Raw genomic sequence first — 18,691 nt, forward strand, 5'->3', positions numbered from 1 at the left:
TCCACACCTCCAATTAGGGGTAGAGGATAGGCAATTCAGAGAGAAAAAAAGGCCAGAGACATTACACATATGGCTGAGCACTGTGTGTTTAGAAAATTCCAAGTTTCTCTGTGGCACCGGGGATAACACAGAAATAAAATGTAGGCCTTGGGGGACGTCTCTTGACTATCATGCAAAGCATTTCTATTTATTAAAAAAATATATAGACAGTTACCTTGAACTCAAGGATGGACAAGACACAAGCAATGGAAAGAACCTTCCTGCTGGCATCCCATTATACACCTGAGGAGAATGAGGGTCAGGGTAGACCCAAGGTCAGACACTTGTGTCTTGGTGCAGAAGCCAGTGTCAGATCCCCACCTTCCCAGGGCAGAGTTGTCACTACACAGTGTCGCCTGGTGTGCCGTGCATGGGGACCTGACCCTGGGGATGGACCCCCCAAAGGGCTTCAATTTCTCATTGTGAAACAATCCCCTTCTTCCTCTAGCCTTGGATTTCCCCCTTCTACTTCTTCCTGCTGTGCCCCGTGGTGGGAGAAGGCGTTGCTGCTCACCCCACCTATTGAGTTAGAGGCCTGGGGACTCATACTGGGGTAACATCAGGGGCACTTATATCAGAGCAGCTAGAGTGAGGAGCAAGGAGGCAGGGTGAGGAGACAGGGCAACCTGTTTAGGAAGAAGGCTGCTAGTCCAAACAGAACCCTTCCCTCTCCTTAAAAGGCATCCCATGCTGGTTCTACCAAGGAAGAAAGGTCTCGAAAAAAGTCATTTGCTTAGAAATTTCTTGAGTCACACATCTTCCATCTTCTGCTTTCTTCCTGGTGTTAATCCCTAGGACAGTTCCACGGGTCCAACACTGCTCTTTTCTCCACAGGTGGGGATATAGTCAAGAGACAAGCCATATGGGTGGGGAAGTCAAGGCAGGCATCTAAGATGAAGAGAGTCAGCCTTAGGGAGTTTAGGAGACAAGTCTCACATCTACTTAAGTGGGGTCTTTTAAGGAATCACTAGGCTAAGCTTCTTGACCTACTGGCTGATCTGCTTTGAGCTTTGCATTTAACAGTGTCAATGCCTTCCCTCATTGCAATCTGATCTGGCTTGTGTTCTTGCTTCCTGAATATTAATTTCATTCTCCAGAAAGGCTAATCCTTAATCCCCCTCTGCTTTCTTGGTTCTGCTGCAACTTTTGTCAATGTGTGTAAATTTATGTATACACAGTTCCTCAATGTGTTCACTCAAAAAGTCTGGTAATAGCAACATCCCAAAAGTGACAAGCATGCTTAGCTTTTAGCCAGAACTTGGCTTTTATTTAAATACTATGTACCATCCTTAAAAGAGCCTTGGAGAAATGGCTCCCTGAAGAAATGGCTGCCTTCAGGGCTGGGATAGGGAGTGCAGAAGAGGAGACTAGAATATCTTTAACCAGAAAGCAAGGACATACCCAAAGAATGATGGGAACGTCAAAAGGACACAGAAGTCAGTTTAAGGGGCTCCCAATGGCCAAATCTGTGACAATTTGAGCATCAAGATAATAATGAAAATAACAGATAACATAAACAACTAAAAAAGTGAGAAACCATGATGCTACACTGATATAATAAATGAATAAGTTGATAGTTTGATAAAGAACAGGGTATTGGCATAGTTTCAAAATAGAGTAAGTCTCCTACATAGGAAGGAGTTCTATTCTGAGAGCATGTTTGTAAGTCCTCTTTTTCATTAGTCCAAAAAAGTTAGCTGAGGGAAGCAACTGACACAGCCTGCAGTGTAGTACTATAGTATAACAGGTTTATAATACTTTTCACACAAATTAATGTAAAAATAAAAAAATTTTAATCTTACAGTATGGTACCTTGAAAAGTAGAGTAGTACAGTACAACAGCTGGCATATAGGGGCTGGCATCAAGTGAACAGACGAGAAGAGTTACTGACAGAGGAGGGAGAGGAGGTGGGAGATGGTTCAGCTGAAAGATCATCAGCAATAGGAGATGGAGGACAGGCTGAATTTCACTCATACGTGACATTGATGGCACAGGTTCTGGTTCCTTGCTGGATTCAATTCTACCTGTTGTTCAGCCATTCAGTCGTGTCCGACTCTTTGCAACCCAATGGAATGCAGCATGCCAGGCTTCCCTGCCCTTCACCATCTCCTGGAGCTTGCTCAAACTCATGTCCATTGAGCTGGTGATGCCATCCAACCATCTTGTCTTCTGTTGTCCCCTTCTCCTCCTGCCTTCAATCTTTCCCAGCATCAGGCTCTTTTCTTGTTTTTTATTTTTTAACTTTACAATAGCTCTTTTCTAATGAGTTAGCTTTTCGCATCAGGTGGCCGAAGTATTGCAGCTTCAATTCTACCTACCCTCTTGTAAAAATGATCCAGTGATGTCTGGGTAGTAGCCCTTCTACTCTCATTTTAAGTGACACAGAAGCACTGGATTGCACTCTGAACGGTTTCTGCAAGCTTTGTGTGTCTTTCTATGCTCTGGTCCTGTGGCTCAAAAACTAACAGTGTCTCCTCAAGTAAAGAAAATCCCCTTGCCATTTCTTGTGTCGTGAATTTCATCAGTTCTTCAGTTACTTCTTCCTCTTGTGTCCCTTTGTCCTTTCTCTGGGCCTCCAGTTCCATCAGGTCTTCATTAGTAACTTCCTTGTGTTGCACAGAAAGGAGTTCGGTGAAATTGTCCTCTTGCGGATCTAAGTCCAGCTTCTCACTGAGGGTCACTAAGTCACTGAAGACCTCTTTGGACTCTTCATTCACCTTCTCAAACCCACGAATTGTGAACAAACTGTGGGCAAAGGTGCTTCCAAACCCCGTTCTCAGTAACATTGGAACCTCACGCCAAGCAAAATCAAAATTTTTTATGGCCTTGTAAATATTATAGTCCTTCCAAAATTGGCACAAAGTTGTTCATGATTTGTCACTTGCCTTTACTGCCTGATGAAAAATATGACATAAATAATATTTCCTGAAAGTCAGTGTAACTCCCTAGTCTTTAGGTTGGATGAACAATGTAGTATTCAGTGGCAGATGCACTACTTTGATGTTGAGATGAAAGTCAGCCATGAATGGGGGGTGTCTGGGAGCACTGCTGAGCAGCAAATGAATGTTGAATGGGATATCCTTCTCCAAGCAATATTTCTCTACCTCTAGGATAAAGTGATGGAAAAACCAGTCCTGGAAAATGGTTTGCGTAACCCAGGTTTTGGGGTTACTCTCACATACAACAGAAAGAGTACCCTTGGCTATGTTCTTAAGGGCTCTTGGGTTCTCTGAATGATAAACTAAGAAGGATTCAGCTTCATATCCCTGGGAGCATTGCCACCAAACAACAGAGCTGGGCTATCCTTTGCTGCTTTATACCCTGGCATCAACTTCTCCTCTTTACTGATGTAACTTCATCTGGCATCCTCTTCCAGTATAGTCCCAGCTGTGCGGTTTGTAATGGTTGAAAACTTTCCAAAACTCAATTCTTCAGTTTATATTTAAAAAGTGATAAAAACTAATTAGGATAGGTGCTCCTCTCAAACAGGGTGTTTGCTCAGAAGAGGAAAGTGAGTGTCTGGATGCCTTGTTTGATGCCAGTAGAGGCCCTACATCCTGCTACTTCTCTTTGTTCTCTTAAAAGCCAAAATTCAACTGAGTAAATTTGAAGATTCAATTGGTTTTGTAAAATCATTGATGAAAGGGGCAGCATCTCATCTAGTATACAAGAGAGGTGCTCCGAGGAGCTGGCAGTGGAAGGGTTTTATAGGCAGAAACTGGACGAAGCAAGAAAGTTATTAGTAAAAAAAGAGGAAGGATTGTTTCCATCAAGGTTCCCCTGCTGTTTGATTTCAGAGTTTCCTCATAAGAAGAACTGACTTACATAATACCTGCCTCACATAGTTCTAGTGAGGGTTAAATATATGAGCTTTTCGTAGAATGCAAGGTAACACTGATTATTACAAGTATTATGATGATGTCAAGTGCATTTGTTTTACTGGTGGGTAGCATGTCTTGAGCCAATGCCTAAAGTGCAGGGAGACTGGAAATGTAGAGGTGGGTGAATGACAAGAGAAGGCTGGTAATTTTTAATAAGATAGCAGTGTCCTAGACCCAACACCAGTGAAGGTGGTTGCTGGGGTCTGCGAGACAGCTGGCCTCCTGCTGCTACCTTGCTATGGTCTTTACAGACCGGGACCTGGGGACTGAAGTCAATGAAGAGGGACTCTGGGGACCCAAGTCTCGAGTGAAACAAGGGTGCATTATTTGTAACAGCATATACTTATATATTTTCATACAAGGAAGCTTTAAGTAGCAAAAATAAAGTTGAGCAAAAACAGAACCAGGTGAATAACAATCATCACAGGGCCAGAAGACAATCCACATCCTGAGTAATAGGGACATGACTGAATAGTTTACAGTAAAGTTAAAGGTCACTGAAGGGAATCCACGCGTGAGCTCTGTCTCCTGACCTCAGTCCTGAGAACTGTGTGCAGCTCTGCTCGTTCCTGTTTTCCAGGAACTGATAAGGAACAGAGGGCCCTTGAGAAACAGCACACAAAGGAAGAAAACAACATATAGGATTCCTTAAAGTTGAATGTCCCCTGACACTACCTGATATTTGACACCATAGGATCTGAAAGTGATCCTGGTACCCTTGGGTCCACTTTCTATGCAGGCAACATAGCCATTTTGTGAGCGGATACAAGTCAGTGTTGCATTGATGGTGGAGTTAGACAATTTTACAACAAAATATTGGGTGCTCACAGTTAGTCGTCTGTGGACAGGTAAAGAAGAAAGGAAACAGAAAGCCCAGGATAAGGGTATTTCTGAAGGTTAATAGCTGCGAGGTTGAGGTCAGGTGCAGGGTGCTAACAGCTGTCACATAACCTTCTCTGGAAGTGCTTTCCGGGTTCTATAAAACCTACTTAGCACCTGTTCATGAGACAAAATTCTGTGGATAAACAGAAAGTACAGTGGAGCAGCATCCTTCTGGGGGACCCATCTGCTCTGCAGGCTTTTGCAAGGCAGTTCTTGGAGCTGGCCCAAGAAACAACATCTTTGGGATCCAGATCATTGCATGGGAACAATGAAACCTCAATCCTGTCTTGGGCAGGAGTAAGAACCAGGGATGTCAGAAAAAGCCAACTTGGGGACAAAAGGCCACATTTATCAAGTTTTGCCTCCTAGAACAAATCTCTAATCCATTCAAGTGAGTTAATATTTGACCCAGTTGGGCCCAAGGAAGAGGTGAATGACTCTCCATGTTTTGTCCAAGAGTAGTGTCCTTGGTTTGTGTGTCCCTGACAAGACTGAGGATTTTCAGATCTCGTCTCTCCACCCTGTCCATCTGACCACTGTATGATCAGAACTGGGAGGGGCCTCCAGGTTCACTCAGCTGGAACCTGTCTCGGGGAACAAACAGAATCCCTCTGCAGTTGGAAGGAAACTTCTAGATTTTTGTAAGATTCTTCCATCTGGATAATCTGTTGTTTTATATATGTTTGTTTGTTTATATGTTATTTCTAGATGTCCATCCATCTCAATGAACCTATTCCCCCACCCTTTTAAAGCCTCTGGGCCCAAGCTCATGAATTCAGAAGAAAATGAATTAGGTTCCAAAGTCTAAAATGAAAACAGATTTCTTTAGGGGATATTATATATGTTGATAAAAGCAAACTAGTGCAGCTGGAAGCAAGCGGAGGTTTAGGAGAGATTCCTAAATTGTGATAAAATCCCCAAAGAAGGAGAGGCAGGGGCTGAAGGGCATCTGGAAGGCCCCACCCCACCCCAGACACAGACAGTGTATGTGGCTTAACAAGGGAAAAACAGAAGTCTGTTTTTAGCTCTGTCTTCTTTCTTTCCTTTTTAATATTTATTATTTATTTGGCTGCACTGGGTCTTATCTGAGGCATGGGAGATCTTCCATCCTTGTTTTTAGCTGCAGCATGGCAGATCTTTTTTTTTTTTAGTTGCCATGTGTAGGATCGTTAGCTGTAGCATAAGGGATCTACTTTCCTGACCAGGGATGGAAAGCCCCTGCATTGGGAGCTTGGAGTCTTAGCCAGTGGACCATCAGGGAAGTCCTAACACTGTTTTCTTATAATGTGCATGCGTGCGTGCTCAGTCTTATCTCCTTCCCTGCTATTTACTTTCCTTTAGAAAGTTTCGGGGGAATTCCGTGTCAGTCCAAGTGTTTAGGACTTTTTGCTTTTCGCTGCCAAGGGGGAACTAAGATCCCACAAATCATACAGTGCAAACAAAAAAAGGAAGAGAAAGTTCTTGGATGCTCTTTGAAAATAAAGTAAGTGGAGCACACCCAAAGTTCAAAGGAAGGTACACTGGCTGTAGTTACTCATAATCCAATGTCAAGGTAATTTTTTGGTGCATAAATTTTTATGGATCTGTTGAGTACAAAATATTGCCTGTGGGAAAAGGAAGAGAATGTTAATTTTTATAAAGACCAAGGGATTGGTTTGAGACACAGGACAAAGTTAGTCTAAAGAACATTTGGAACAAATTCCACTGACAATTAAGTGCTTGGATCTAGAAGAACCTGATGATTGTGTGCTTGGGTGAAGAAGGATCTGTCTAAATGAGTCTGACAATCCTTGACCAAATGTGAGGCCCTGCACTTTTGGCCTACGCAGATTCTGTACCATAAATATTCTGTCCTTATTTGTTTTTTTTCCCACAAATATTCTGTCTCTTATTTGTTTTTTTCCAATTCCATTTTACCTTTCTTTTTGGGAAATTTAGAATCGCAAACACGAGTGTGGAAGGTGTGAGTGGGGGAGCAGATGTTAAATAAAGGTGGCCATGGTGTGTGTTTGCTAGGGTTTGGTTTCTGGATGTCTCAGGGAGTCATGATTAGAGCACATGCATGCTAAGTCACTTTAGTCATGTCAGACTCTTTGCAACCCCATGGACTGTAGCCCCCCAGGCTTTTCTGCCCATGCGATTCTCAGGCAAGAATACTGGAATGGGTTGCCTTGCCCTCCTCCAAGGGATCGTCCCAACCCAGGAATCTAACCTCACTCTCCTGAGGCTACTACATTGCAGGCAGATTCTTTACCACTGAGCCACTGGGGATGCCCCCAAGATTTCAATAAGCCTAAACAAAATTTAGCTGAGTTGTTACAGGATGAATGTGCAAATTTTGTACATCAGAAATAAAGATATTCCTTTACCTCCCCAGACTGGAACATGAGGACCTTCAACCTCCCAACAAACAAGTACCTTTTTAGGGAGCCAACCCTGAGGTAGGGTCAGCGTCTTAACTAGAGGTGAAGAGGGCTGGGCTTACACACTGAGCCTTAAAGGATCATGCACACCAGTGAGACTGGGCTCAGATCACCCTGACATCTCTTTCTTTCAGCTGGTGCCTTGTGACACCAACTAAATCTATACAAACTTATCTTTACAATTCCATGCTCACTGGACTTTTGCTAGTGAAATTAGAATGGCTCCCTTATGCTTAATGAGAGCCACGGAATTTCAAACTTTTATAGCTAGCAACTCTCATTTCATAGATAAGTTTATACCTGGAGAGGAAAATGACATCACTCACTAAAACATTTATTACTGAGGGTCTGCTGTGAGGCAGGCAGTATGATTCAAGTTGAATAATATATGTCTAAAGCATAGACTGTTTGGACAGAGACTGTTGCTGAGCCTGCCAGCTCACACCCCTTTCTGTCATCAACGATATCCCCTGTACAATACTGACTCCTACAAGGACCCACCGTTTCCTCTAAGAGAGGGAAACAACATTTCTATCCATCGTTGCCACCTAATGACTCTTTTGGGTACAACCAGCTCAGGTTCTACTAGATTTTTGAACTCTGGGATTCCAGCCTCTGTTCACAGTGTGACCATTAAGGATACTTCCGCCCTTGACAGCCTGCCATTCTACAACTGCTTTTGATGTTAAAAGGCAATATTTTGTCCATTGCAGTGCAAGAGACTTAACTGATTACAATTCAAGAAAAGTGTCTTCCTATATACTAGGAAGAAAATACGCACCCAGGAGACTGAAAATACCATGTAAATGTAAAGAGCTCAGTGCATGGGGAGCATGGCAGCCCAGCGGCTGTGGCGGAGCAGTGGTCCCATAGGACAGCTTGTTGCTCTTTTAGGTGTGACTCTCCCAGTTGTCTACCACTTTCTTGCTAACCTCCCCAAATTATTTTTGCTGATTCTATTACAAATGATACTCTTATGTGCTTAATGGAAACCTTTTCAGGGACTATTTCAATATTGAGGAATGACCAAAGAATTTCTTGGTGTATAATCTGGTAATTCTTTGGCAATATACCAAATTTGTCTATAGCATGATAAACAGATAAAGATCAATGCCAGATGCTGATTAGAAAGGGAGATCATTTCACTCAGCCTGTCACATGGCTTCCCATGTAAACTGCAGAACCCCAAATGTTCTTATATTTCTAGAGTCACAATTGTACTCCCAGGACTGTTTAGCATCATGACAGGCTTAGTGCTACAACCGGTGGCCTCTTTAAAAGCTACAAAAATATTTAATATGAAAATATGTTTACTGACTTACACACAAGAAAAGCACAATATAAAAACAATAATTTAATGTCTATGACACTATACCATTTATCTTTCAATTTAGGATTCATAAAGATTATAGTCAGAGAAGGCAATAGCACCCCACTCCAGTACTTTTGCCTGGAAAATCCCATGGACAGAGGAGCCTGGTAGGCTGCAGTCCATGGGGTCGCTAAGAGTCGGACATGACTGAGCGACTTCACTTTCACGTTTCACTTTCATGCACTGGAGAAGGAAATGGCAACCCACTCCAGTGTTCTTGCCTGGAGAGTCCCAGGGACGGGGGAGCCTGGTGGGCTGCCGTCTATGGGGTCGCACAGAGTCGGACACGACTGAAGCAACTTAGCATAGCATAGCATAGCATAGCAAAGATTATAGTATATCTAAGAATAAATTTAAGGTCAAACTTTCATCCCATTATAAGAATTTTGCTGCATGTGTGATTGCCAAAAAATCATGAAAAAGTGAAAGCAAAAGTTGCACAGTCGTGTCCAACTCTTTGAGACCCCATAAACTGTAGCCTGCCAATATCCTCTGTCCATGGGATTCTCCAGGCAAGAACACCAGAATGGGTTGCCATTTCCTTCTCCAGGGGATCTTCCCAACCCAGGGATCAAACCCGGGTCTCCTACATTGCAGGCAGATCCTTTACTAACTGAACCACTAGGGAAGTCTACTTCTTGGGGAATTAGGTCTGTTTACTGTCACCTCAGGGTGAAACTGCTCTCACTACTCTTCTCACAGTCAACTGATGGATTGACTTGTTCGGGAATGCTGTCTTCACCAGTCCTCTCTGATAACCCTTCCCTGGGCTCAAGGTTTCCTGAAAGTCCTTCTTAGCTCTCAGAGTATATCTTACTGTCTCTTTGCAGTAAATTGGCACTCCCGTCCTTTCCCCATGGATTAGCGAGGCACTGGATGTGTCTTAATGGTCTTTGTGTTCTGGGACCCAGCACAGTGCCTGGTACCCAACAGGGGCTTATGTAGTGCTTGTTATTAAATTAGTTAATAAATGAATTAAAGAATGTGAGTGGATTTTGAGTTGCAACAACTGATAGAAAGGTAAATTCTCAGTGATCCTCCAGGATAGGAAACAGCGGTTGTACTTGGAAGTTGTATGTATTCAGGAAACATTTTTATAGATGTTCCAAAGGAATCAATTGAGAAGACATATGAGACGACTGAGGAAAGGAAAAGAAAAAAATATATCTAGTGACAGAGGATACCTGATTCATGACGTCCTGCCAGAGAGAAAAATCCTTGTCCTTTTAGCCTAATTTGGCAATTCTGTTCTGTGCCTTTATTACATCTCCTTTTGCCCTTGGCAGGAGCCTTTGTTGGAAGAGATGGTGATGGTCCTGAGCCCCCTGTTTTTGGTCTTCATGCTGGGACTGGGTCTGACACCACTGACCCTGGCTGAGGATGACCGCAGATACCGACACTTCCTGATTCAGCACTTTGATCGTAGTCCAAAGGGCCGGGATAACAAATACTGTGAAACGATGATGGAGAAACGACACCTGACCAAACCCTGCAAAAGCATCAACACCTTTGTTCATGGCAACAAGAATGACATCAAGGACATCTGTAAAGATAAGAATGGAAAACCTTACGGAGGCAATCTCCGAATAAGCAAGTCTCCCTTCCAGGTCACCATTTGCAAGCATAAAGGAGGGTCCACCCGGCCTCCATGCCATTACAAAGCCACCAAAGACTACAGAGTCATCGTTATCGGCTGTGAAAAGGGCTGGCCCGTCCACTTTGATGAGTCCTTTGTCCCTCCACACAAGTAGTCCAGAGCTGGTTCTGCTCTTCCTTCGTAGCATTTCCCCCTGACACCGTGGCAACATTCATTGCTAGGAATCCAGAAAATGAGCTGCTGACCTTTTCTTTTCTGCTTTAGAATATACTTCATTAATAAAAATGTCTCTGAGTCTTCTCACTGATTCTTGGTCTATTGATCTTTCTCCATTTTCCCTGTTCAATTGAAAGGGCTGAATGGGAAAACAATGCCTTTTTCCTTGTCAATCAGTTCCTGATCAGGCATTCAAGGAGTGGACGTTACTTTTCACTGAAGGTAAAAATGTTAAATTCATCTTACAGAGATTGTTGGGAAAATTCCAAGGCTTAAGGCCCCTAAGCAGAATTTTTAGGAGGAGCAAATTGTTTTTGCTGTCACCTAATAAGCCAATATTACTTTTACAAATGTTAAGCCTTAGGAAGAAGAGTTTAGTACTAAATACCAACAGATAAATTACACTTTCTTTCCCTCTTTCTCTCTCTCACACATACACACAAACACACCCACCCACACATTGGTAACCCTGCATAAATAACAAAACCCGTTTAGGGTAGCCACCTCTTACCTTAAGCAGAAAATAATTTGATATTGTTTTGATTGGAACACTTGGATATTCTCATGATTATTTTATATAAAGATAAAAGACTGATTACTACATTATTTTCTCTTTAATATTTTATTAACTGTTGTCTAGTAACTCTGAGGTCTTAGGAAGGTCATACAAAGATTTCAAGCTTTTCCTTTGTTCTTCAACTTGATATGTTTTCAAATAAATACAAGCTTAAGTTAACAGACAGTCTCTGTAAAATATGCTAGTTAATCCTGAGTTCAGTGTTACCTAATTTCATCAACAGATGCCTGGATATCTTACTTAGAAAGTAGTTAATAAACTACAGTTATGCATCACTAGTTCTGCCATTTTATGAATGACTATCATGGTCAGAGTATTCCCCATGGTGGCCTCCCCTGCTGCCTACATGCCCTGAAATAGACCAAAAGCCCTGGTTCCTCAATACTTGGGTTATACGCCTGTGGTATATATGCCTTGGTGCCACACAGAGCCCAGCCTCACTGAAAGTATTCAATTTATGGAGGAAGGGATGGAGGAGTAGGTTACTGGTTCATCTATTTCAAAATAGAAAACATTATCATTTCTTTCCAAAGTAGGAAGAAGAATTTTCCAAACCTCGTTATTGGAAAATTTGTCTTACTATAAAAATCAAAAAATCCTTAAGAAGCAAGATATTAACAATGTTTGATAGACTATCTGAATTTTTTTTTTTTTCTGGTTTTCCAATCAGGGGTGAAAGTGAAGTCGCTCAGTCGTGTCTGACTCTTTGCAACCCCATGGACTGTAGCCCACCAGGCTCCTCCTCTGTCCATGGGATTTTCCAGGCAAGAATACTGGAATTGGTTGTCATTTCCTACTACAAGGGATCATCCCAACCCAGGGATCAAACCCATATCTCTTGGATCGAACTCAGGTCTTCCACATTGCAGGCCAACTCTTTACCATCTGAGCCACCAGGGAATCCCAATCAGTGGTCATGTGTATTAACTGTTTAGTCACATCTGACTCTTTGCCACTCTATGGACTGTAGCTGGCCAGACTCCTCTCTTCGTGGGATTTTCCAGGCAAGAATATTGGAAAGTGATAGTCACTCAGTCATGCCCGACTCTGTGACCCCATGGACTACAGCCCGCCAGGTTCCTCTGTCCATGGGATTTTCCAGGCAAGAATACTGGAATGGGTTGCTATTTCCTACTATAGGGGATCATCTCAATCCAGGGATCAAACACACATCTCTTGCCTCTCCTGCATTGGCAGGAGGATTCTTTACCACTAGTGGCACCTGAGAAGCCTGCAATTCAGTGTAGTTGTTATTTTATCAGATTGAAGGGAACAGAGGAAGCCAAGAGAAATGGAAATCCTAAAAATGATCATTGCTGACACCTACTGGACACTTAGGCTAGGCATTGTGATAAGCACTTTACACTGATTTTATCGTTTCTTCTTTACAACATTCCTTTAAGGAGAAGGACCCTATGGACCTTGCCCCCACACCACGTCCTCTGCCTGCCTTTTGTCTGTGGAAAACTTTAGTCAAAGAATAAGTTTAATGAGAGAAATGAGAAACGTGGAAACAAAGGGAAACAGTCAAAGGAGACTAAATAATAGTGTAGTCAAGGAGCCTTATTTCTTTCTCAAGGGCTATAGATAATATTCTGAGCCATAGCCCGTGAACTGTCTTACAGATACTAAAACACCAGGTGGAGAAGTTAACATCATGATGACCAGACTGTTCCAAGGACATGAGCTACCACAATTCCGAGAACTGGCCACAAAGAAACAGGAACAAATGGATGCTGGAACTGAAGACTAGCTGTATCTAAAACAACCAACATGTCGCTAGTCAAACCACTGATGACCAATCTGAAGATGACTGTCAGAGATGACTATGCTGTTTCTGCATGTAGTCCCCCACCCCTACTTGTGTCTGTAAAAGCTCTTGTCCCACTGGTTGCAGGGGTAGGGGGAGCCGGCCTTTGGATGGATGTCCACCACCCTCCCCCCACAGTTGCAGGCATCTGAAATAAAGCAAACTTTCCTTTCCACCAATCTGGCCTGCTTATTGCCTCTTAAGTGGTGAGCAGCTGGACTCCGCACACTCTTTCGGTAACATTGAAGTGAAAGTGAAAGTCGCTTAGTCGTGTCCAACTCTTTGCGACCCCATGGACTATACAGTCCATGGAATTCTCTAGGCCAGAATAGTGGAGTGGGTAGCCTTTGCAACCCCATGGACTTATACAGTCCATGGAATTCTCTAAGCCAGAATGGCTTAGAGAGTGGGTAGCTTTTCTCCAGGGGATCTTCCCAACCCAGGGATCGAATCCAGGTCTCCCGCATTGCAGGCAGATTCTTTACCAGCAGAGCCACAAGGGAGGCCTGGTAGCATTTTCATTACGGCTATTCTACTTCTGAGGAATATACTGAGAGAAGTTATTTCTCCAAGATCATACAGTTAGTGTGGTAAACTAGGTCTTTCAGATCACCGTATCAAAAGAAGTTCTTACTGAGATTAAACATGTCAGCAGAGCAAGCCGTTGGTGCAAGCTCTAACCTAAAAGTATGTGTTGTGGGGATTTGGGGATCATTTAATTTTCTGTTGTAGGCAGAAGCTTGAGAGGCACCCATGGATGTCTACATTGAACTCTGTTCATAGTATTTTTCCTTGTCTTACTAAATCAGTTGGTTGCTGTGACTGAGGCCATCCATGCTCTTGTTTGAAAAGTAAAATCTTCTCTGTAGCTAGTCGTGTTGCTAAACCATGTTGTTGGTCACAAAGAAGCAGAATGAGAGAAAGGAGACAGAATTGTGCACACTTAGTTTTGGGACAGACAACGCAAAGTACATTGTGGTGATGAAGCTCTTACCCAAGTGCTAAGTGTATCTTCAGAAGTTGCATCCAGTGGTCCTGGTGTGAGGAGTAAATCGAGCATCATTTCTTCCTGCCACCCTGCTTCCCACAACTCCTTCACTTCCCTCTCCTCCTAACTCCGTATCACGTATCTGCAGCAGCAGACACAGCAATGTGACACAGAGCTTTGGGTCTTTCTGTGCACAGGCAAAACGTGGTTGTGAACGGAGAAGGTGGCATTTAAACGAATGATAGTTATGTTTAATCCTGATCATTATTGTTAAGGATAGGCTGTAGGTGGAATAAGATGCAAATCCCTCATCAGCGTTATAATCACACACAGTGTGATCCACCATCATGAAGCAGCATCTTTGAAAACGAAGGACAGTAGTAACCGTATGTATCAAATTTGGAACTCAGCTGGGCCTAAACCTTAGACTGGATGTGTAGAAAAAGGCCCTGTCTGTTGCTGCAAAAATTCTCCTTGCTGCTTTGGGTTGCTCACTTCCTATTGAACCTGGGATGATTTTTCTTGCCCCTTGGTCTTCTCTAGGCATCTCCAAGGCAGTGATGGCTCTCCAGAGGACCCAGGCCTTTCTTCTGCTCTTGCTGCTGACCCTGCTGGGGCTAGGGCTGGTACAGCCCTCCTATGGCCAGGATCGCATGTACCAACAATTCCTAAGGCAACACGTGGACCCTGATGAGACAGGAGGCAATGACAGCTACTGCAACTTGATGATGCAAAGACGAAAGATGACTTCACATCAGTGCAAGCGCTTCAACACTTTCATTCATGAAGATCTTTGGAACATCCGTAGTATCTGCAGCACCACCAACATTCAGTGCAAAAATGGCCGGATGAACTGCCATGAGGGTGTAGTGAGGGTCACAGACTGCAGGGAGACAGGAAGCTCCAGGGCTCCCAACTGCAGATACCGGGCCAAGGCCCCACCACAAGTCAGCCGTTGAGGTTTGACTCCTTTGCTCCAGGCTATTCTCAGAGTAAACCCACGTGTTCCAGATGAAAAGATGCAGGACTGGTTCTTTTAGTAAGGCTGTCTTATCCCCTCCCCGCAACTACTGCCAATCAGTTGAAGGGCTGTACCTCCCACTGACTGCTATTCCTTCTGTCCTTCCTTCACGGCTGCAGACTTCTTGGCTCTAAGGAAAGGGGAAAGACACACACTCTCTGCTCCGCACATCCATAAACTGATCCCCAATACGACCAGTGACAGGAGTGTTGGATCTAAATAGGGTGAGTTATGGTTAGAAGGGCTGGTGCTGAGGTTGCTTAGAGGGAAAGGCCCAGGAATGCTGGAACAGGAAATTAAGATGGTGGGATTAAGAATAGACAGTGATCCAATTCGTGAGAACTAATGACCTGGATTCAATCTCACTGATAGTTTTTATAGCCTCTCCCCACTCTTCCTAAGCGTAATATCACCATCCCTTGGTATCCATGGGGTATTGGTCCAGGATCCTCCATGCCCAGGATACCAAATTGCAAGCATGCTCAAGTACCTTGTATAAAATGGCACAGTGTTTGCATCTAAACTGCATACTTATCTCTACATCATTTTTATACCTAAACAAGGTAAATTTTATGTAAATAGCTGTAAATACAATGTAAATGCTATGAAAATAGTTGACAGCACAAAGCAAATTCAAGTGTTACTTTTTAGAATTTTCTGGGGAAAAAATTTGGGGGGGGAGGTTATTTTTAATCAGTGTCTGTGGTTGGTGGAATCCCTGGGTGCAGAGCAGGTGGATTCAGAGGGCCAACTGTACCCTGAAGTACTTTGAATCCTGGTCTTCTCATCTTGTTTAGGCCTTTTGAGCCAGGGATATCTTCACAAAAGAGAAGATACCTATCCCTTGTGCTATATTTGGCATAGTACTTGACATTCTCAGAAATGCTCTCAATAAATGTATCTCATTAGACTCTCACAGGTCTGAGGGATGGATTATTAGGCCCGTTTTTGAGGCATCATGTTCAGAGAGTTGAGAATTAGAATAGAGATTCCACAGCATCAGGCATACTCCTCATGGTAAATGAGGACAGAGAGCTAGTTTAAAGGGGAGACTTTTTCAAGCAACTCTCTGGCCTAATTTGAATAGAATAGCTCTTGTGATGGCAGCTTCAATCTTGATATTTGATTGATTAAAACAATATTTCAAAACTGGAGCTCCTTATGATAACATTCTTAATGACAAATCAATATCAATTATAATGACAATAATTAGGGAAATGGCTTCTGAGAAGGGGTGTGTGTAGTCAGAAGTGAAAACATGTTTCACAGGCTTTGGGGAAGTGTCATAAGGAAGACAAGATCCTGGAAAGCACCATCTTGCAGAATCAATATAGTTGCAGCCTAGGATTTCAAGGAACCAAAGTCTCCTGCTTGGAAAATATTCTCCAAGTCTCTATTCATATTCTGCATCCCCTTTAAAGGGACGTGTATGCTCAGTTGCTTCAGTCATGTCTGAGTCTCTGTGACCCCATGGACTGTAGCCCACCAGGCTATTCTGTCCAGGAATCTCCAGGCAAGAATACTGGAGTGGGTTGCCGTGCCCTCCTCCAGGGGATCTTCCTGATCCAGGAATCAAATCTTGGTCTGTGTCTTCTGCACTGAAGGTAGATTCTTAACCGCCGAGCCACCAGGGAAGCCCCTTTAGAGGGACAATCCTTTGCAATTCACAAACATAAAGCTTAAAGTCCCATTTTCTTTAAGATACACACTCTTTTGAGAATTGATGTGGATGCAAAACAGCTAGCTAGAGCAAGATTGACTCCTCAGTTCAGATGGAAGAGAGGGCAGACAGGAGGTATTTGGAATTGCTGAAATAAACTTCAATTTTTTTACAACTTTGCTCTTGTCTCAGACAGGCTATAGCATATTTTCATTTCTTATAAACTTTATTATCTAATGAGACTTATCTTCCAGCCTGGAAACCAAGTGGTAAAATTAGGTCCAGGTGCCTACACTGACAGAGAAAGGAATATTAAGGTGGAGCTCAGCTCTTAGGGCAGTGTTGAGATAAAGCTTTCCTCTCTCTTCCCTGTGGATCCACAGGTGGTCCTGGTGACTGAAATGGCATCCACTCTAAAGGCCCTAGGCTCTCTGTTGGCTCTGCTGTTTCCTCTATGTGGGCTCCTTGTACACAGCCAGAACCTTTCCTGGAGGGAATTTATGAAACAGCACCACCTGAGCACAAATTGGGAATTCAGCAAGTACAAATGCAATGATCTGATGAGGGAAAGAGGCATTCCAAAAAACAAGAACTATCACATCTTCATCTATACCTTATGGCACAAAATTGAGCGTATATGCCTGAGGAACTGGAGAGACCCCTACAGAAATGTATATATATGGGCCCCATATCCCTTCAAGACACTCAAGTGCATCCGGAAGAACAGCAAAAGCAATTACAAAGATTACAAGAGCTACAGCTACATTGAATTCCATTGCAGCATGAATGGGTTTGTTGATGTTGTAGAGGACATGCGGTTATTAGAGGTTATCAGCAACTAGAAAGTCCACCCACACCCACAGCTTTCAGTGTTCAGTGCTCCCAAGTGGTGGCCCTGCCTACATCAAGAGCCCTTACGTTTATGGGCCAAAGGTTTCCAACCACTTAGAGTTGTTTCACGTGGTTTCTTGCTCTCATAACTTTGCCTGTGTTGTTTCTCTGCCTGAAATGCCTTTCTGCTCTCATTTATCTGATTTCCTTCTACATGTTTATTTCTGTTTGTTTTGTTTTTTAAAGATTCAGCACATATGGCATCTTTCTGACTAATCTGGGAAATTTTCTGATATTGATTCTCCTTATACCTTTGCAAGCTGAATGATCTTTCCATCCCTAAATAAATTATATCATTTCAATGCATGTGAAATTTATTTATGTGTGCAGAGTATGTGTTGTGTGATTAATACAGGTGTTCTAAGTGTATGTTATATAGCTTTTGCTTGAATGTGATTTGTGTTTTATGTAGGTGTGTATAATATGTATGTGTCTAAAGCATATACTAGTTTTTCTTGTGTGTGTGATGAAAGTATAACTGTTTATGTGCTAAGCTGGGGAAATTTTTTAAGCATGGATGGTGGGGACATGCTGAGACCCACCCAGATTGGTTGACATGACCAGAGCTGATTAGAGCTATATAAAATATGTAGCATGTTCCTGGCACGTGGCAGCTGCTCAGCCATCATGGTTTTTCTTCCTTCCTCATCCTTTGACTTGGTATTTTAACTTTGCCAAAATAAACATGACAAATGCCTATCAATCATCTCTCTTCCTTGCTTTTGTTAAGAATGTCTCTAAGGACACGTGTACCCCAATGTTCATCGCACCACTGTTTATAATAGCCAGGACATGGAAGCAACCTAGATGTCCATCAGCAGATGAATGGATAAGAAAGCTGTGGTACATATACACAATGGAGTATTACTCAGCCAGTAAAAAGAATACATTTGAGTCAGTTCTAATGAGGTGGATGAAACTGGAGCCTATTATACGGAGTGAAGTAAGCCAGAAAGAAAAACACCAATACAGTATACTAATGTGTATATATGGAATTTAGAAAGGTGGTAACGATAACCCTGTATGCGAGACAGCAAAAGAGACACAGATGTATAGAACAGTCTTTTGGACTCTGTGGGAGAGGGCAAGGGTGGGATGGTATGGGAGAATGGCATTGAAACATGTATAATAACATATATGAAACAAATCACCAGTCCAAGTTCGATGCATGATACTGGTTGCTTGGGGCTGGTGCACTGGGATGACCCAGAGGGATGGTACAGGGAGGGAGGAGGGAGGGGGGTTCAGGATGGAGAGCACATGTATACCTGTGGCGGATTCATGTTGATGTATGGCAAAACCAATACAATATTGTAAAGTAATTAACCTCCAA

General features: G+C 42.9%; 2 protein-coding genes and 1 long non-coding RNA gene across 3 annotated transcripts in view; all 3 read left to right on the forward strand.

Annotated features, from left to right (window-relative positions):
• Positions 1–18,691, forward strand: part of LOC138989418 (uncharacterized) — a 187,735-nt gene that overhangs the window by 19,729 nt on the left and 149,315 nt on the right. The gene's annotated exons all lie outside the window — the stretch shown is intronic.
• Positions 9,903–10,349, forward strand: LOC102269842 (angiogenin-1). Its single transcript, XM_005900592.1, has one exon. The coding sequence runs from the start codon at positions 9,903–9,905 to the stop codon at positions 10,347–10,349; it is 447 nt and encodes a 148-aa protein (XP_005900654.1).
• On the forward strand, positions 16,869–17,317 carry EDDM3B (epididymal protein 3B). Its single transcript, XM_014479708.2, has one exon. The coding sequence runs from the start codon at positions 16,869–16,871 to the stop codon at positions 17,307–17,309; it is 441 nt and encodes a 146-aa protein (XP_014335194.2). The 3' UTR covers positions 17,310–17,317.

This window comes from Bos mutus, chromosome 10 (genome assembly GCF_027580195.1).
Source record: "Bos mutus isolate GX-2022 chromosome 10, NWIPB_WYAK_1.1, whole genome shotgun sequence".
Lineage (NCBI taxonomy): Eukaryota > Metazoa > Chordata > Mammalia > Artiodactyla > Bovidae > Bos > Bos mutus.